General features: G+C 40.4%; 2 protein-coding genes across 2 annotated transcripts; one reads left to right on the forward strand and one right to left on the reverse strand.

Moving 5' to 3' along the window:
* Positions 1-1,212: 1,212 nt before the first annotated feature.
* Positions 1,213-2,739, reverse strand: LOC115686844 (protein PLANT CADMIUM RESISTANCE 2-like). Its single transcript, XM_030612257.2, has 4 exons — positions 2,493-2,739; positions 2,322-2,393; positions 1,681-1,893; positions 1,213-1,563 (listed from the first exon to the last, which is right to left on the reverse strand). Exons 1-4 carry the CDS (start codon positions 2,572-2,574, stop codon positions 1,490-1,492), a joined length of 441 nt encoding a protein of 146 aa, XP_030468117.1. The 5' UTR covers positions 2,575-2,739; the 3' UTR covers positions 1,213-1,489.
* Positions 2,740-18,118: 15,379 nt separating this feature from the next.
* LOC115686833 (21 kDa protein-like) lies at positions 18,119-19,180 on the forward strand. Its single transcript, XM_030612247.2, has one exon. The coding sequence runs from the start codon at positions 18,141-18,143 to the stop codon at positions 18,933-18,935; it is 795 nt and encodes a 264-aa protein (XP_030468107.2). The 5' UTR covers positions 18,119-18,140; the 3' UTR covers positions 18,936-19,180.
* Positions 19,181-20,736: the final 1,556 nt, after the last annotated feature.

A 20,736-nucleotide genomic window follows, 5' to 3' on the forward strand; every position in this document is an offset into this window, starting at 1 on the left:
TTTGAGTGAATGTGGATTCAGTTGAATACGATGACATGCCCGGATTTGTGCTCCTTCTTGACGATATCTCAGACAAAGGTATCAAACTTTTGCCACACGTTTTCAACAATTAGGCCGGAACTCCAGGGGTGTCCAGCGACATCATATTGCGAATGAGGCCATATGTGAAGGAGAAAACAACCTACTCCAAGTGCATGACTGTCTTGGAAATTTGCGTGGTCCAATAGCTGAATAGCAAGTGGACCGTCTACAAGTTTGATGCCCCCTTTTCTGCTTGTTGGTATCTCTTTCTTGTATATATGGTCACAGTCACTTCAATGTCTGGAAAAATGGACCACTCGAGCCTGTTCATTGTAGAGGGACATACAATGAAGGGACATGAAATGTGGAATATCATATGGTGCAGTCACCATCGCCTTCCCGTCGCCATATGATCATCTCAGCAAAAAACTTCAGGAACACAATCGAGATGAATTACTTGTACGAACAATCAAATGGAGGTATGCAGTTGCACAATCAAATTCTAACACGAGATTGTGAATTGTTATGCGAGCATGAGCGAGAAGGAGGAAAAAATTATCAAGAAAGTTCTAAATATATTGCACTTTTATTAATTCAATAATAAATATTTCAATTTGACTAATTTTTGTTAACCTCAATTTTTTTTACCAATTTAGTCCTATGTCTTTTGATAATTTGCCAATTCAGTCATAAACCATTCAATTGTGCCAATTTAATCCTAAACCTTTTAACGATTTATCAAATTAATCCTTCTGGCCAATTTTGGCCGAAATTTCTAACGTCCCGATCTAGTCAGCGTCAGCCGTCCTAAGTAGCACGGCGGGCGTTGACATGGATAATTTTTTTTAAAAAAAAATTTGAACACTTTTCTGAATTTATTATTATTTATTTTTCTTTATTTTTTTCTTTCATTTTTTTTTTCTAAACCTGGGCCGTGACCCTTGCCCATTGTAATTCTTTTGAAGACTCGACCCATTTGCACTCGATCCAATCGACGGATGAGGCCAAGGAGTCATTGCGAGTGTAGAAGGTTCAAGACTGGGGTAAGAAGTTGGGACAAATAAACCGAGAAATCGACCCTAAATGTTATGTAGTTTTGGGGCGACATATGTTTCGCAAGGAGAGCGACAATGACAAGTCCACTAAAAATTCCCTCGACACAAAGACGGAACAAATGGAAAGATTCACACGTTGAACAATGCTATCAAAAGATTTATACGTTGACAACTCAATACTCACCCTGAAGGACTTAGAGGACAGACTTAATCGAACTCTTGGCACAGACTCTGCGCCTACCAAATGAAAAGGATCATACAATTAGGAGCTGAGCTCCGACTTTACTAATCACGCAGAACAATACATGGCATATGTTATTCTGAGTAACAAGTTCACTTGCATAATCAAGCAGAGGAAAGAGAATTATATTCTTGGTCGAAACAAGATGTTGCCCCTTAATCAGCACAGGACTCTAGCGCTTCATGCCGCCTTCCACCACTGGAGCCATTGCCACTTCTCTACGTTGCCTGGCGTTCTCTTCCCATCCTGCACACCAATCCAACCATTTTGAGTCAGAACTTGATCAACACTTAGAAAGACTAGTATCTGCACTATTTGAAAGCTAGCCGGCCCTAAGATGTTGGAAAGGAAGGGGTTTTTTACCCCTCTCCATGTCGAATCCGCGGCTCTTGAGCTCTCGGTACTCTTGACAAAGCGCGCAGTTCATGCAGCAGTAGTGGACTAAGCAGTCATGGCACGGATCTTGCTTCAACCCGAATTCTCGTCTCAGTTTGGTTCGGTAGAAGCATGAATAGAGACATGCGCACCGAGTGATGGAGTGGATCAGCGCAAAGATTGCGCAGTTCATGACGCAAGCTGCAATCCAAGGTCGGACAAGTGAGTGCAAATATATAATTAGATTTTGTTATTTTTTTCGGTAATTAATTAGCCTTTCATAACAGGGAAAGTTAATCTCCTATGTTATCGGCATAAGTTGTCAAGTCCAGAATCGGGACAAGTTCATAAAATTCGACATCACACGTCCACTGTTGCACTCTTATTAACTGGCTCTGCTTGCTTTGTGAACTGCGGCTCGAGTTCTTCATGCGCAGGCTTCATTTGTGACTCAACATTATTACAGTTCATCCCGATCGGTCGCTATTAGACAGAACTCGACCTATGTCAAGGACTTATTCGAAATATAACCGTGTACCCGAAGTATAATCCCAGAGCAAAATAATAATAATTTGGAGCGATCCTCGGACATATAGAGGCGAACACGTATACAGAAGTTATATACTCACACGTTTCCCCTTTATCCAGAATCTCTGATATCCGTCCGAAGGTGATGCATGGGCACCAGAAGGTGATGCAGCCTGCAAGCAACAATGGAGTTGCATGGATTTATTTATCCCTTGATACGCGGAAAAAAAGAGGGGAAGAAGAAGATGGCGATATGAACAGATTTCCGTTACAGCTTTTGATGTCGTCGAAGCAGTCGCAGAGGCCGGTGCTCCAAGGGTGTTCTTCGACATCGTAGGGTTTGGTTGAGCTCATGCTGGTTGGGCTGTGGGTGGTGAAGAAGAGATAATGCAGAGTTTCTGCTTCGCTTTGAGGATTGATATGCAGGCACCCAGTGAAAAACGAAGGGTGAAGGAGGACAGAATGACAAAAGCTAGCTCCACTCTAGTCGAAGCTTGAATGAAAATGGGACGGACGGGAATTTAAAGACCGTTGAGGACGCCGTCCCTTCCGTGAAAAGTTCTCTGTATGAGTATTTTGAGTGAGTTTTTTTACGAGATATTACGAGATAACACTTTGCGGATCTACTTTGGATATAATTGAGTACTGAAAAAAAGCACGATCAAGCTATTATAAATTATGTACTCTCAAAATTAATAATGAATTTCTTAGTGCCGTCTCTCTCCGTAGAATAAGTATCGACACTCGGGCCGAACCGCGTAAATCTCTAGTATCCTTATATTTTCCCGTTGAGTACCATGGTAATATCTTCTTCTCATATCTGTCTTGAATTGCAAGATCCATTAACTTCCACGTCATTTTTTAGTGTCGCAGCCCATTCTTTAGGAAGAAAACGCTAATTCTAGAAGAGTTTGGCTACGCTGTGGTTAAACGTTAGATCTCGAGAAGTTTATAACTTTTTAATCATCTAATATAGTTATCAACTGTGTTCCTTCTTCCGTGAGGGCAATTATGAAATTTTAGTAAAAGGTGTGGCCCGCAACATATGGAAGATGTGCCTTCAATTATGAAAGAATCGGCTTTTCATTTGTCTTTCGAATTGTCAGTCTCCTCTTAATTGTCCAAAGCAGAAAGGACATTTTGGTCTTTCCTCCAATCTTGTCCGATTCGCAATGTGTTGTGTCACTCTTTGATGGGCCCGACAAATAATAAAAAACTCTAAATAAGTTGCCAAACAGCCCAGAAAGCTATGCAAAAGTATCAAACTTCCTACTAAAGTTGTGGTGGAACATTCGAATTCACGAGGTTCTGAATTATAAATGCGAGCATGAGCGACAATGGTGGACCGAAGGAGTGAATTAGTGGTGGCCGTCGCCTCTTGGCCATAGATCAGTGTCTGTTATTGACGAGCATATGAATGCAAATGCCGTGTGCCGATTCAAATACGCAAACATGTGGACATGCGCCAATGTACATGATTGTCGAATGCATGAAAACCATAAGTGGGGCGACTCAGACGTGCCCCACGATTGTAGAATAACATGTGCGCAATCTGCAAAAGTGCATCTTTCACATGTTGCGCGAATACAACGGCGAACCGAGAGTTCGAGGTAACGAGGGCAAGGCACGAAATTTTTCTGTCTAAATAATATATATATGAATTCTAACCCTTAAATTCGTAGAATAATTTTTGGACCTAGAAGCCCTCTAGGTCTGCCGGTGTGTGCATGCCATAAAAAAGCTTACGATAATCCTTTCGAAGACTTAACCCGCTTGCATTCCATCTGATCGTCGGACAAAAGTAAAGAGTCATTGTGGGTGTATAAGCTTTTTGAGGATGGGTAAGAACTTGTGATAGATAAACAGAGAAATCACACTAAAAATTATGTAATTTTGGTGTGACTTATGTTTCTTGGAGAGAGCGACATTGCCAAATCCACTAAAATCCTTGCGTTTACGACCAAAGCCACTTATTCCTTATCACAATCTCTCACAACATATGACATATGTCATTTTTAAGAAACAATCCATGATACAAATTTAGGAGCTGAGCTCCAACTTTATCACACGCACAGAATAATCCATGACATATGTTATTCTAAGAAACAAGTTCACTTGCATAAGTGAAGATAAGATGTTGCCCTTAATTAGCTCAAGACTCTTAGCGCTTCATGCCGCCTTCCACCTTTGGAACCATTGCCACTTCTTTCCGTTGCCTGGCGTTTCCCTCCCATCGTGCGCACGCTCACAATACCAGTCAATACACATCAATTCAATCATTTTGAAAATCACTGCTTAATCACAACTTGAGAAGACTAGTATGTACACTATATAAAAGCTAGCCAAGGAGGAAGATGTTGGAAAGGAATGGTTCTTTACCCATCTCCATATTGAATCCGCCGTTCTGAAGCTCTTGGTACTCTCGACAAAGCGCGCACGGCAAGCAGAAGGCAGGGACCAAGCAGTCGTGGCAAGGATTTGCCTTCAACCCGTATTCTCTTCTCAGTTTGGATCGGTAGAACCATGAATAGAGGCATGCGCACAAGTCGATCAGTGTAAAGATTGCGCCGTTAATGAAGCAAGCTGCAATGCAAAGCCCGAATAAGTAAGTGCAATATATCTAATTAAGCCTTTGTTAGTCTTTTAGGTAGTTAATTAGCCTTTCTTATAGGGAAAGTTAATCTTCTATAGTTTCTGCACAACACATGTGCACTGTTGAACTCTAACATACTGGCTCTACTTGTATCGAAACTTTTGGGCGTGAAATAAATATTTGTGCCCTGAACTTCCCTAGAATGATCATATTGCACATGTGCAATCAACTTCAAATTTTGACGTTGTAATGGCATCCAAGATATTCATCGTGGGCTGGCTTGATTTGTGACTCAATATATTACAACTCGTCCCGACCATTCACTCATTAGACAAAATTCGACATATATCAAAGACTTTCTCGAAAAATGACTGTGGAAAGTAATGCAAACCATGTAATTACCTGAAGTATAATTCAAGTGCAAAATAAATAATAATATGGAGTGATGTTCAGACATAGTGGCGGACATGTATGCAGATATTATATACTCACAAGATGTCCCTTTGTCCATAATTTATTATATCCGTTGACATGCACATGTGAGTCATGTTAGAGAAGCCGCATATCGGAGAATTAAAGTGGTGTGTCGCAGTTAATATATTCTTCCGATATGCTCGGACTTGAGCTTTCTCTTAACAATCTCCCGAGCGACAGTATCGAGTGGAAGGTGAGGCAGCCTGCAAGCACAAAGTAAATCCCATTTGTTTTTTCCTGGTCTCATTCCCTTCAAAGAGTACTGACATGGAGTTGCATGGATTTGATTTATGATGAAAAGAAGCTGAGAATAGAAACAGGTCTTATGTTACAGCTTCGGGGGTCGGCGAAGCAGTCCCAGAGGCCGGAACACCAAGGATGTCCTTCGACATCACATTGCGAATGAGGTCAAAAGTGAAGGAGAAAACAACCTACGTCGAGTGCCACGACTGTCTTGGAAATTTGTGTGGTCCAGTGGCTGAAGGTAGCAGATGGACTGTTTACAAGTTTGATGCCCCTTTTATCTGCTTGTTGATTTCCCTTTTCTTGTATGGTCACAGTGTCTTCAAAGTCTGGAAAAAAAATATGGACGGACAAGAAATATGGAAATATCATGTGGTGCCGCCACCGTCGCCTTCCTATCACCATATGATCATTTCGGGAAACTTCAGGGACGCAATTCGAGATGAATTGCTTGTATAACAACCAAATGATGGTATGCAGTTGCACTTTCGGTCAAGGATCGAGAGTTACCTATTCAAATCTCATCAACTGCGAGCAGATTATTCCGGATCAGGACCTCCTGCATATGCCAAAGGACTTGGACTTCATCGGTTTACGGGACTTGACGAGTGTTATATGGGACTCCAGGTTGTCAGAATTCCACGCATGTATCCTTAAACTATAAAAAGCTACATTAAAGTTCTCTTTTCCATAACACTACGTCTTGATTTTGTCGGCCATTTTAGATCGGTTTTCATGGACATCCTGAAATGTAGTGAGGATTCTTGTTCTATACATCATTGATGGATATCTTGATTTCCTCTGCGGTCTTATCGTATGCCAAAAGAAAATGCGATGATCTCTAGAAATATACAATCACATGTCCTTAGTAATTTTGGTCAAATCTGCGGTTCAAATGTGAATTGGCTATACTTTCAGGTAGTCAAAACCTACGATACCCCGTGCGCAGTAATAACGAGGATTTACTCTGTTGAGAATTCAGGTGGTTTAGTCTAATTCATTACGAATGAACTTCCTTTACTGCTGTTCTAATTCGACCATTTTTTGCAAATTAACTCTTCACTCCTTGATTTTTCTTTTTCTTAAAATAAAATTACCCTTGAAACCTAATTCTATTAGGAGAACTTAGAGAAAAATGCACAAATTGGAGGGTGAAATATGTAGGTTTAGAAATTAGAGGGCGCAAAGTACAATCAAGAGATTATTGAGACGCAAATGGTTTTTACAGATTTTTTTCCTTCTTTCAATTAATAAAAAACATGAGTAAATGTTCTTAAGGATATTGAGGTGCAAGATTCGACTTAATTCATCATTTCAGCTATCTACTTTCAAGCGGAAAAATTACCCAATCAGTCATCTACCTATCGTGCGGATGCTAATTTAGTCATAAGTTTTTTAACTTGGCCAATTTAGTCTTAAACTTTTCAGCGAAATTCCAATGTAGTCTTTCCGGTTAATTTTCGTTAGAAATCTACAACGTGGTGGTCCAATCATCATCGGTTATCCTACGTGGCCAGTCACCATGTCAGCAATTTCCGGCGGAAATCTTCCAAAGGATTTTTTTTTTATTCGTCAAGTGAGTTATGAACGTGGATCTTGCCTAAAACAAGAATAAAAGAAATTATTCAACACTTTGTTCATTAGAAACTATACTTTCACCAAACAATAAAAGTCGCCATCCATGCCAGCACTATTGCTAGTGCCGGTGACCCACCTCCATGATAACCTGTCCGCCACTATAATGGTCCACGTAAGATGACCACGTGTCATGTCCATTTTCGGTTTTTATTGTTGTTTTGCATCGACAAATGTTTCAATATGAGCTACAACATGCATCACTACTATTACCCAAGTAGTTTTAATAAAAATAGTTGCATAGTTTAGCAAATAGAATGAGTTAAGTTCGGTCCGATATGCAAAATTTCAATTTCCTAGAGAGTACGCTCCGCGTATCAAGTTGTATCGATTTTAACTTAATCGTGCTCAAACCGAGTCGAATTCGGGGCGTCGCTCTCTCTCGCTTTCTCCTCTCGCATAGTGTGATGTTCCTATGGTGTGTTAAAAGTTGCCACTCCTAACACCACATCTATCTATTATTTTCCACATGAGTTGATCATTGAAAGTTTGAAACGGTGAAGGCCTCTCCTTGGACGGTTATCATCTCGTGGCACACGCGGACAATCAGTTGGTCATCTCATAAATGGGAAAATAATCTCCCTCGAATTCCTCAAGACCATGATTCTTTATGGCTGGCTTTTCGAGACATACATTGTTGATTGGAAAAATTATAAAAAAAAAGTCCTAAAATTATTTTATTTGTGTCAATTTAATTCTAAACCTTTTGACGGTTTGCCAATTTAATCCATTCGGCCAATTTTAACAGGAAATTGCTGATGTGGATGCTAGCTGTCCTATATGGCACGGCCGACGGACGGCCAGTACTAACGTTGGACAAATTTTTTTTTCAACTTTTCATTTTCTTTTGATTTTTATTTTCCTTCTTTTCTTTTGTTTTTTTTTTTTTTCATTATGGCCAGGGAGCTTTGGTGAGGGTCGCAGCTCTCGCCCGAATCCAGGCAAGGCCATCCTCGCTAGCCTTGTCGCCGCCTTCGCTCACGGCCAGCAAGGCTGGCCTCGCTTAGATCTAGGCTAGGCGACATCCCCTAGATCCGAGCGAGGGCCACGATCCTCGCTAGCGGCCGGCACGGGCTTTGTGGCCCTCGCCCAGTGGCCGGCGAGCTCTAGTGACTCTCGTCAACCATAGTGAAAGAAAAAAAAAAGAGAAAAGAAGGAAAATAGAAGAAAAGAAAAGAAAATTAAATAATTGAAAATTTGAAAAAAAAATTATTCATATTAGTGTCGGCCGTGCCATGTAGGATGTCCAGCGCCTACCTCAATGATTTCTGATCAAAATTGGTCAAATGGATATGTTGACAAATTGTCAAATGTTTAGGACTAAATTAGCCAAATTAAAAGGTTTATGATTGAATTGACACAACTATTGTATGTTTAGGACTTTTTTTGGTAATTTTCCCTTGTTGATTCATATCCATTATGTAAAAAAGGGTGGTGCGTCGTGCATGAGAAGTGGTCCGTTTATGTTAATGTCGTACCTCCCATGTACTCTTGTACGCTTGCTATCCTAGGTGATGCATGCGTGAACCTAGAAATGCATTGGGGTATCGTGCGTATGAATGTGTAAGAGGTCATGTGCCCATGTCGTTTTCACCCTTTGACACCGTAGTGATTGTTGTTTTCATTTCTTGATCTCATTCCCTTAAAAAAAAGAGTATATCCGAATTTCTTTATTTCATTTCATGGTCTGCAAATGTCGAATAGATTCTCGCGCGAATGTCGAGTAGTTCTCTCCGAATGTTGTTGTCTGGCTCGTGCTTTACTGATGTTCTCAAGAGCAAGAATTTCATACTGATTCCTGGGTCATTATCTTTGGATCTGAACAGATTGCATTGCTTCTTCGTTCATGATTATGATTCGAAACACTAGGTTTAGGTTTAGTTGCCCATCTTCCGGCCATCTCGTCATAACTTCTTTCTTCTTTTTTGGGCCCCTTATGGCATATCCAATGATTAGATTGCGAAGAATGAAGAAGGTTCGATCCCAAAGACATGGAAAAATATCTCCCTGAATTTATCAAGACCACATATGTAAAGCTCATGACGGCGATAGGGAACATAATCCTTCCACTCATCTCCACTACAAGTTATGTGCATGAGAAGTGGTCCTCTCGTACATTTGCTAAGTAGAGTATGGCTCTCCTACGTACATCCGTGCACGTAGCTACAAATGATAACGGGGGGCATCAGCATCATTCATGCCCTACTTTTTCCATCGTGCGACGGCCCACATGCACTTGGAAAGATCTCTTTCTTTCTGAGTGAGTGCCCTTGTAGAGAAAGCGACCCATCATCATCCATAAGAGATTTCATCAGTTACCTCAAACTAGCGTCGATCTTTCTGGATTCAGTTCAAAAAGCGAAATTACTAGACTCGTTCTGACAACGAAATTGAGCGCTGTCTACGTTCGCATTCAACTATGATGAGAAGCTTAAGTAATTACAGTTCCGGATAATGTCGCGTGTTGGTAAAAGAAAGGCATATGCTTAGTTAAACAAAAGTTATAGATCAAATGAAAATCCCGTCGGTAGAGGTTCCCACGGTAATGGACGTCGGTAAGATATTATGTTATGGTTAAACTTTAGCGACAAAATTACAACACTTGTCGCTAAAGATTGTGCCTAGCAACAAAACTTTGCTGATGTATCTAACCATTAGTAATAAGATTTAGGGTGCAACTGGATTGACTCTTACTTTTTACATTTTGATTAATGGAAATCTTGCGGTGCCTGCACTTTGAATTTGCTTAATCCCAAAACATTTAAAACTCTTATAACATACGAATGTGAACAAGTAGTCAATGTTTTATATAGCCAGAGCACAAGAAATTAATATATGAGCATATTATATGTAGTGTGCTAAATAGAAAGTATCAAAAACGGTGGATCACATATGGGAGTCTTTAAACAATACATAGATTATGAGCGAGTCTTTAAACAAATAGTGTTTGCGGGCAATATTTGATAAAAGTCGACCATATCACTTAGGCTGCGCATGACAACGATTCTGTACCCGGAAACAGATTCTGCTCAGAAATGATTCTTTTTTATTCTGTGCCCGGAATTGATTCTGAGCATTTTAAGGCGTTTGTTAACGGCCCAAAATTCCATCCCCTGGAATAGAAAAAGAAGAAATGCGTTTGTAACGCCACAAAATTTCTTTTTATTAATAATATTTTTAAATATTTTAATATTTCTTTCTTTTTTTCTTTTCTTTTTTTCTTTTCCTCCTTCTTGGCCATGGCCTGCTCGCCGGCCATGACCGGTAAAATATTTTTTTATTAATAATATTTTTATTAAAAGTATTTTTTCTTTTTTTTGGCCATGGCCTGGTCGCCGGCGATGACCAGTAAAATATTTTTGTTATTAATAATATTTTTATTAAAAATATATATTTTTATTTTTTTTGGCCATGGCTTGATTGCCGACCATGGCCGGTAAAATATTTTTTTTATTAATAATATTTTTATTAAAAATATATATTTTGTCTTTTTTTGCCATGGCCTGGTCACCAGCCATGGCCGGTAAAATATTTTTTATTTTAATAATATTTTTTATTAAAATATTTTATTCTCGTCAGATCCGGCGAGGGCGGTCCTCGGGCCGGACATTAGAAGCTACATTAAAAACTAAGGAAAGGAAGAAAAAAAAATTGATTCTCAAAATTGTTCCCAGAATCAAGAAACTACTTTTTTTTTATTCTTGAAAACTGATTCTAGGAACATTTTTTGACAAAATTGTGCCCGGAATCAAAAAATTAAACAAACGCATTTCTGTTCCCAAACTGATTCTGGGAACAAAAGAACAGAATCAAACACTATTTGGCAAGTTGTCATGCGCAGCCTTAATATACCAGTTTTCGAAATTGTTGCTAGTATATCTTACATTAGATATATATTAATGTCATCAGACACTTTCGTAATGCAAATTTTCGAAAACTCGAATGATGCATTTCTGGTCAGATGAAACATATGAAGGACGTTATGGTTGCACGTACATATTTGGGCTTGGCTTCTCTTTTTCCTCGGTTGAGATCTATATGGGTCCAATTCTCAAGTTATGCAGGCCTATGGGGCCGTCATTGATATAGGTTGTAAGACTAGATCAAGAGTCAGCGATCCATGTGAAAAAAAGATTAGCTCTGAAATTTATTACTGAATGGGTTAATGATTGAAATCCATCGAGATACTAAAAGAGACTAAGGGGTGGATAATCTTCCTACTTTTTTCTGTAATTGCTAAAGACGAAGAAGAAGGAAGCAAAGCATAATTTGGTTATGATTGAAGAGATTGTAAGAAAAATGACAGGACTTGTTTCCCAAGTTCTCAATTACCGTGTTCTAAGCTCTGTCTTTGGGCTTTCGTTACATCAAAGCATATGCATGCAAAGAAGAAGAAAGGGCTTTTACATCAAGGTGATCATTTGTCATTTATTGTGAGTCTCTTGAAGAAACTAAAGGTGTTTAATCTTCTTTCCCTTCAGGACCTTGAGAACCTCACTTCACTTGAAGAACTTCAGCTTCAATTGCACTCCCACACGTCCAATTCAATCAACAGATTCTTATTTCTAGAGTAAAATTATCAAAAAAGTTATAAACATATTATATGGATGTCAATTTAGTCGTAAACCTTTTGATTTGATTAATTTAGTTATAAACATTTTGACAATTTGCCAATATAATCATGTCGATCGATTTTGGCAGAAAGTCGCTAATGTAGACGCCGGCCGACTGTCCAATGTGATATGACCGGCACTGAGATAGACAATTTTTGCACTTTTTATTTTATTTTATGAATTTCTTCCTTTTTTCCTTTTCCTTTCCTTTTTTCTTTATTTCCCTTTGCCGGCCATAGCGAGGGTCGCCTTTGCTAGCATTATTTTCCCTTATCGACGTGTGGCGGGTGTTGACATTGCCCGATCCAGCGAGGCCGACGCTTACAAGGTTTGGCCCCCACCGGTGCCAACCCAATCTGGTGGAGGTCGCCAGCCATCGCCGGGGCCCCGACAATGGGGGAGGGAAATAGAAAAGAAAAAAAATAGAAAATCCATAAAAAAAAATTGCAAAATTTGTTTATGTCAACACCAGACGTGTCATGAAGGACACTTGGAGTCCACGTCAGCGATTTCCGTCCAAAATTGTTCAGCTGGATTAAATTGGCAAATTATCAAATGGCTTTAGGAATAAAATGGCCAAATTATAAGGTTTAAGATTGATTTGGCATTTGACAATAGGTTCAGTACTTCAATCATAACCAAATTATAACATAAGAGCAAAACCCTAATGAAAGGAAGCAAGTGGGCAAGACAATTGTTTTTCTGGGTTATCGATGTAAATTTTTCTTTATGTATGAAAAAAGGGCATTTAACACATGCAGCATACCTATAAACATCCTCGTCACTCCGTCTTGCACTAGGATCCTCACCGCTTATACCCACGGGCTAATGGGGCAAGGCAACAAAATTAGTGTGAACGGAAGGCGATGTGATTTAGATATAAGACCTGCCACATCCGAACCGAACCTTTCGGTAATTTGATCAATCTCTTAGCGGTTCATCCTCAAGCCTTTTGTCTATGCTTTCCGAAATGGCTTAGCCAACAACGTCTTTCTTTAAAGGTAATCCCATTCTCTTTTATGTATGAAAGTAAGAACAATGGTCTTTGAGACCACCAACTGACATTACTTCCCAAGAAGTAGATTAGAAAGCCAGATAAAGAAAACCGATTCCCCTCATTCACGGAGTAAATTGGTCAACTTCTTTGTCTTGACAATGATGTGTCGAGGCCCAAGCGACCACGTCTGCATGGAGAAACACTGGACAGGTTTTCAAGGTATCATCATTCCCCACTAATATTTTATTTCGTTTCTTTGCTTATCAATAATTTTGAAGATAATCCCACCAAAAATCTTGTACTTTTTTTTCATGAGAAGATTTAAAACACGATTTCTTTTACTAGCCAATACTTCAAACTTGGACTAATGACCCCAAAGCACTTTCTGTCAAACTTCCGTCCATAATGGCCGTGAAAAATCTGAACTGGCAGCAATATTCACGGACTAAGTCAAGTGAACGAATTTGGCATAGCAATGGACATGATCTATTATAAAAGCGTAATCACATTGATTTTTGATAGTCACGTACGCCGTCGCGTCGTATACTGAATGGTTATATGGACGGGATATATTTATGGATTATCAGTGTGAATTGTTAGGCATGGTTGAGACGAAAGAAAATCTGGAGTATCGATGTCAAACGGGCTAAAGTTAAGGGTTTTTAGTGGGACAATCCCATCGTCTTTTACAGTCCTTAGATGCTCAAATAGTTTCCTCTAGAGTCTAGAAGACATGACACGATTGAGCAGACAAACAAAATCCGGGGTAGTGCTCCCTACTCAGACACTTTTTCCCTCGAGATGATGATGATGATGTTAGCATGTATCCATCACATCCTTTCGAAGGTTAAAGTCAAAGCTTGGGATCATTTCGTGGAGTCAATTACGGCGATGCGCCCGTTAATCCGTTGAGGGATACGTCAAAAGGGACCCCAGTAACAAGAGAATCCAACAGCCTCGACATTCACCCCCAAAAATATTATTATAACATTAGAGCAAAACCCTAATGAAAGGAAGCAAGCAGACAAGACAATCGGTTTTCTAGTTGCCCGATTTTATTCGTGTGCTCGCAATTCTATAATGCACTGACTTTATTTTTGTCTCGACTTCATTAACTGACCCTTTTTTGACATTTAGTTTATCGATAATGATATATTCTTGATGCGTCTTTAAGGAATACAACGACGGATAGTAAGTTAAAACATGATTCAAGATCACATAATTTAATCTCTCTATTTTTGCTTCTTTTTATTTTTGGGTAAGCTTAGAGATACGAAGTTATGGGTGTTTGGTTCTAGCAAATAGTTGGCCAAAAAGAATAGATCTTGTTTCGAGATACGCTAGGATTGAGGACAGAAAATTTCTTAGGAACGAAATCATGACCACATCAGACCAAAAAAAAAAAAATCATGACCACATGTGCAGCTTGAAGTACACAAGTGATGCCAACTTTTTAGTTTTTTACAGTCAATTTCAATATGGAACTTCACGTATTTGCTGTTCATGCAATGTCAAACTAGGGTTTTCGTTTTCGTTTTACGTGTCGAAAGGACGATGTATTCCTGTCACACAAGTCAACTCTCGTTGACAAGTTGGATAAATCCACAATCGATATACGAGCTTGGATTCATTGCCAGTTGGCTATCAGCATTGCACCGAACGAATCTAATGTATCCATTTGTTTCTGGAATAGTAAATGATAAAAAAAATTTGCTTATTTGGTTTGAAATAATTAGTCAGTAAATTTTTTTTTATTATAGATAAAAATTGTGTCTAAATATTTTTGTGAGCCATGAAAATATTTTATTTTTATTTTTTTATAAGCAATACAAACGATCTTTTTTAGGAACACGTTTTCCAAATTATTCATTTTTCGCGAAATAAATTGTGCTGAAGTGAAATATTTTGAGTTGAAATATTGAAACTTGTGCATGAAATCCACTTTTAAGTTTTAGGAGACTATGACTAGTTAAAAGGAGATTAAGCAAGTCCTTAAAGGTTAAATCCAACTATTTTATTTGCAAGACAAATCGAAATAATGTCATTGAAAGCAGCTTCCTTCTTCATTCGAATGCATATGCATATCCATTTACTTGCTCCTTCCTATTTATGTATCATCTTTCTTTTTTTGAAAACTCACAGAAATGAACTTTGATGAATTTAGGGTTTTGATTATATAGGTTGTTTCGGGACTATACCTCTTAATGTCATGTCACTATTCATTGAATATATTATATGAAGATATACTCATGTATTGAATTTAAGAAATTGAGGGTAGAATTGGCATTTCTCGTGATAATGCTCTAAAAACTCCTTCAATTTGGTCACGAACATAAATATGATTTTATGAATGATCCTCAACAAAAGTTACGTAAAATTCCGTCTCTTAATTGGGTGAAAATTGAGAAAATCCCTTTTATTAATGTTTTGTTTGTTTTCCCGTGACCTTTTATTCATGTTTAAAACACATTCTTTTTGGCAAATTGCAAGATATTAATCAAAACTTTTAACCGCTTCGTTGGCAAGGAAGAGATGGAACTCATATCCGCATCACAATCTTCCGTTCAGAGTAACTTTTAAATGTCAGGAAAAAAATTACCAAAAAAGTAATAAATATATTACACTTGTACCAATTCAGTCTTTTACTTTTTTAATTTGGTAGTCCTAAACCTTTAAATTGTCAATTGAGTCATTCTGTCTAATTTTGGCCGGAAATTATTGACGTGTGCGCCGGCCGTTCTACATAGCACAACTGATACTAATGTAGACGATTTTTACAATTTTTTTTAAAAGTTGATTTCTTTTATTATTTTTTCTTTCCTTCTTTTTCCTTTCATTCTCGCTCCTAGGTCCTCGTCAATCATTGGCGAGGCGGGCCCAAGGCCTTCGCTTGCGGCCGGCGAGGCCGCAATTACCCTGCGCATGCCATCATTGCCTCATCAGCCGCGGTAGAGCGAAGGCCCTCACCTAGGGCCATCGCAGCCTCGCCAAACACGGGCACGAAGGCCTTGCTTAGGGCCATTGTGGCCCCACCAGCTGCAAGCGAGGCAACCCTCCCCCAAATCTAGGCAAGGCCTTTGCACCCTTACCCTTGGCCAGTGAGGCCACGATGGTCTTTCCTTGGGTAGACCTTCTCTGCAACCTGCTAGGCCCTCACTTGGCCGGCCACAGTGAAAAAAAATATTTCAAAATTTTTTTAAAGAATTGTCCACATCAGTGTTGGCCATGTCTCGCAGGATCACTGGCGTCTACATTAGCAATTTCCAATCAAAATTGGCCGGAATGATTAAATTAGCAATTTGTCAAAAGGTTTAGAACTAAAGTGGTACAAGTACAATAGGAGGACTTTTATGGTAATTTCCCTTAAGTGACATGTCTTTCTGTCTTTAATAATATCTTATCTGATGCTTTGAAGTTGCAATTGTGAACAAAACAGTTCCCTTATCTCTCGATCTATGTACCTAATACAAATGTGCCACATTACTTAATAACTCGATTTCGTGAACCATCATACTTAATATCTCGAACATTCCTCCATCTTATAATTTCATAGGACCACAACTTGGCAAGGCACAACATCTAGGGCAAGTAGGACCAAACTAGAGCTAGAAGTGTGATGGAGCAACATTCAAATCTCCAAAAGTTGTGTCTCGATTGCGGACCACAATCATGCTAAAAAAGTAAACATATTAAAGTCGCACGCTCATCGCCATTGGCAATAGTGGGATTATGCCCGAACAAGTTTTCCTTTCTGCACTAACTGCCCTCGTTTGACGATCGTGGGTCGGCTAAGACCGAAAGCGTGCCCACGACACTCCCCTTCCCTACCTACCCACCCATCGAGTTAGTGAGGGAGTGCGAAATCATCGTGCTCGTTGGGACCTCATCTTTCTGCATGCCGCTTCACTTTTTGGAATTGTGAAGGTGTTCTTGAGGTACTTACAATTGATACGCGCATCTTTTGAATGATGAATATGTTATCTTGTCGTCCGTGAAACTTGTTCCATTCTACTTAATCCCATTTATGCACTTGGCGAAGAGAAGTCAGGCGGTTTAGGGTTCCAGGACCATGCGACTGTATCGAGATCGTCCATTCGAATTTCGATACGCATCTGAGTTGGTACTTTAAACCACGAGATGCTTAGATTGAATCATCGATACCATCATTCTAGAGAAAAGAATGAAGTTTCGAAATGCAAAATCTAATTATTCGGTCTGGGACCATCTGGTTCCTTGAATTGACTTGGTCGAGAAATGGATTTATACGTGAGTGAATTAGGTGCCCGACACAGATTATAAGGGCAAATGTTCTCGCTGTTGAGTCGCATACTGAGAGCTAAGGGAGCTATATGATTTGGCTCGATCGTTTCTCGTTATTAAAGAGATGCAAAGAAGGGAAAAGACAGTTGCCAACATGAAGAGTGGCCCTTAGAAAGAGAAGATACAGTATGAATGAAGGGAAGGGTCAATGGTTCCGGTGCACGGTCGACACAGCACTAAGCCAGCCGCAAATTAAAGCGCATGAAAATGGCCGGCCGTGCTACGATTTCCTACCGCACGCTTGATTGCTACTCATTGCAGGCAATTTCTCACTTCGGATGAGCTCGATTTACTAACATGGCCTTGCTGTCTCGGCCTCCGACCGCACTTGTTTACTAACGTAGAGATATGGTTCATACTCTCCATCGATAAAAATGCACAAGGGGTCCATGAATATCTATTGGATATATATAATCTATTTCTCTTGTAGTTAAGGATTGTAATAGAGAGGTGAGAAGTACTAATTATAGTGAAATTCTCTATTGGATGTAGTCCTAGTTTAAAGGTAGATCAGAATAAACCTTACGTCTCGATTTCTCTTTCTCGCATTTACTCTCTATTTCATTGTGTTTGTGTGCCTAATTCTAACAACTTACAAGTAAGACGAAACCCGTCGATCAGGAGTTGGCAAGAGGGCATTCTCTCTTACTAGGGATGGAGGAAAACAGAGTTGTATGCTCATAAAAGATGTGCATATAAGATAAGTATGAACAGTCAAGATAAATCGAGACATTTGCTAGAGCACATCGCGAGGTAGAGAATTCGTTCCACCGGTCATTAGCGAAAGCGTTGAGTTTATATAAATCCGATCATTTTCATAAACCATATAGTACGCACATCATGGTAACTAAATTCAAAAGTGGCGATGTTCCGAACCGCACATCAAGGCAACGACGGAGGAGTCTGCTTGGGGCTACAATGACTTTCCCCAATCTTACATTTGTTTGATTGATGGATTACAATTCATGGACATGGCCGAAAATATAAAGTTAACATGGCCCCTTTTGTCAAACAGGGATGGCATTTTCGTTATTGACGCTCAAACATGCGTGGTTTATCTGTCATCAAGCCACAAAACAGAGCCTTAAAAAACCTTCACGAACTCTCAATCGCTCCATCACACTCCGCTCCAAAAGACCAACGCAACACAAAACGCCGGAAATTCTCAACGAAAAACAAAACCAAACACCCGCAAACCATGCAATCCCAACCATCCCCCCGCCTCCTCCTCCTCCTCCTCCTCCTCCTCGCCACGCTCTTCCTCTCCCACCAAACACCGGTCCCGGCCGCCGGATCCACCGCGCCCGCCCCTGCTGACGGCTCGGATTTCATCCGCGCCAGCTGCAACGTCACCCTGTACCCGGACGTCTGCTACGCCACCCTCGTCCGCTACGCCGCCTCGGTGCACGGCGACCCGGCCCGCCTCGCCCGGGCCGCCATCGCCGTGAGCCTGGCCAGGGCCCGGCGCGTGGCCGAGTACGTGTCCAACCTCTCCCGGGAGGCCGACTACGGGGCCGACCGGCGGGCAGCGGCGGCGCTGCACGACTGCTCCGAGAACTTCGGGGACGCGGCGGACGAGATGCGGGGCTCGCTGAAGCAGATGCGGCAGCTCGGGGCGGCGGGGAGCGGGGAGCAGTCGTTCCGGTTCCAGATGAGCAACGTGCAGACGTGGATGAGCGCCGCCCTGACGGACGAGGAGACGTGCACGGACGGGTTCGAGGACGTGGCCGACGGGCCGGTGAAGGCCGGGGTGTGCGACCGGGCCGGGGCGGTGAAGAAGGTGACGAGCAACGCCCTGGCCCTGGTCAACAGTTACGTGAACAACCAGGCTGGCCCTTGATGGCTCAGATGGGGAGAAGAGCGTGTGTGAATTGGTCTTTTTTCCTTCTTTCTTTTGTCCTTCTTCTTCGTAGGGAGAAGAGGAAAGTTAGTGACTCGTAAGACGGTGAGAATTAGGTTTAAGTGGTTAACTGGTGTTTTTATGTAACAAAGTTGAAGCTACGTTTTTGCTTCTAGACCAAGACTATGTAATCCGAGACTGACGGAGATGTATTGTATAATTGAGTGAGAGAGCTGAATTGTAAATTTTTGGCGTGCCAGTTTTCGTTTTTTTTTTTCCTTTAAATGGTTCGGATGGCCGGGGTTTTCGATCGCCCCATTGATCTTGATTGGATGCGGTAATTCTCCGATCTCACACGAATTAGGTAGTAACGAGAAGTTATTGTGTGTAGGCTCAGCCAATGGGGACGACGGTATTAGTGTACGTAGACTAGGTCTAGTGTAATATTATCTTCGGTAGTGACTAATGGGCGAAGCACGTGTGGACGTTGTTCGAGGTGCACTGATGTGATGATTCGAACACGAGTTGAAAAGATAAGAATGCTTGTTACTTTAGTAGCCTTTACTGGGAATACTTTTTATCTCTCGTGATGTAAACGGAAGGAAAGCAATAGAACGTTGATTTTTGCTTTGGGCCTGCAGTTTCCGCAATCTCGGAGATTTCCTCGTGACGATCTTCTGATTGGTGGTTTACGGTTACGTCGCTCGAGTTTGAATTAAATTTGGGTGTGAGTCATATTTACAACTTGTACCCCACCAATAAGAGAAATATTGATTACGAACGTTGGGACATAGTCACACATGATTGAACCAAGTATGTTGATATGCAAGGGGTTGCTTTGTTTTTCTTCTTTTACTATTCCTCCGCCCCTAAGAATTAGGGGTGAGCAAGATGGACCACCCAAACCGGGATCGGACCGGACCGACCGGTTTGGTCCGGTTCTCGGGAATATCGGTCCGGTTCCCGGTTCTTAAAAGTGGAACCAGTTTCCGAGCGGTCCGATTCCCAGTTCTAGGGTGGGAACCGGACCGGACCAATAAATATATATTTTTTAATTTTTTCATATATATAATATATATGAAAAATATTTAATATTGGTCCCATCGGAACCGATAGTTCAATTTTTTCATATATTATATATATTTTTCCAATTTTTTCCATGACCTTATGGGATCAAATCAGAACTAGAAAGAATGGAACAATCGATTCTCAGTTCACAAATAATATTTAATATTTGTCCCATTGGAACCGGACCGAACCTGACCGGACCATCGATCCGGTCCGGTCCTCGGTCCTAGAAATTGGGAACCGGTCCTCCCGGTCCGGTTCCCGATTCTTGGGTTGGACCGGACTGGATCGGGAACCGCTCACCCCTACTAAGAATGCTATGTAAGAAGAAACTATCTACATTTCCTATATTTAGTAGTTCCACCTGCATATTAAATTTAGGATTTTTTTAAGCACCCGTTAAACATCTAAATAAAGAGAAAAGTGTCAAAAAAGTCTTAAACCTTTTGTATTTGTGCCAATTTAGTCCTAAACCTTTTTTTTGTGCCAATTCAGTCCTAAATCTTTTGTATTTGTGCCAATTGAGTCCTAAACCTTTTTTTGGTGCAAATTCAGTCCTAAACCTAATAGCTATTCACGTGTCAAATGACTAAATTGGTATCAATGCAAAAGGTTTATGACTTTTTTGACACTTTTCCCTCTAAATAAAAGATTATGATTTCCAAAATATTATCTTTCTCGTAAACGCAAATGTTTCAATACTAGATATGGTTAATAATACCTGGGGCACTGA

This window comes from Syzygium oleosum, unplaced genomic scaffold (assembly GCF_021117445.2).
Source record: "Syzygium oleosum isolate NSW1041296 unplaced genomic scaffold, Sole_v2.1 Sole_v2.02, whole genome shotgun sequence".
In the NCBI taxonomy this organism is placed as follows: Eukaryota; Viridiplantae; Streptophyta; class Magnoliopsida; order Myrtales; family Myrtaceae; genus Syzygium; species Syzygium oleosum.

Excerpts from the sequence above, each read along its gene's own strand:
- LOC115686833 (XM_030612247.2), top strand. The coding sequence starts at position 18,141 with ATGCGTGGTTTATCTGTCATCAAGCCACAAAACAGAGCCTTAAAAAAC.
- LOC115686844 (XM_030612257.2), bottom strand. The coding sequence starts at position 2,574 with ATGAGCTCAACCAAACCCTACGATGTCGAAGAACACCCTTGGAGCACC. Across the intron at positions 2,394-2,492 it reads CTTCGACGACATCAAAAGCT|GCTGCATCACCTTCTGGTGC; the intron begins GTAACGGAAATC and ends TGTTGCTTGCAG. Across the intron at positions 1,894-2,321 it reads TCTGGATAAAGGGGAAACGT|CTTGCGTCATGAACTGCGCA; the intron begins GTGAGTATATAA and ends CTTGGATTGCAG.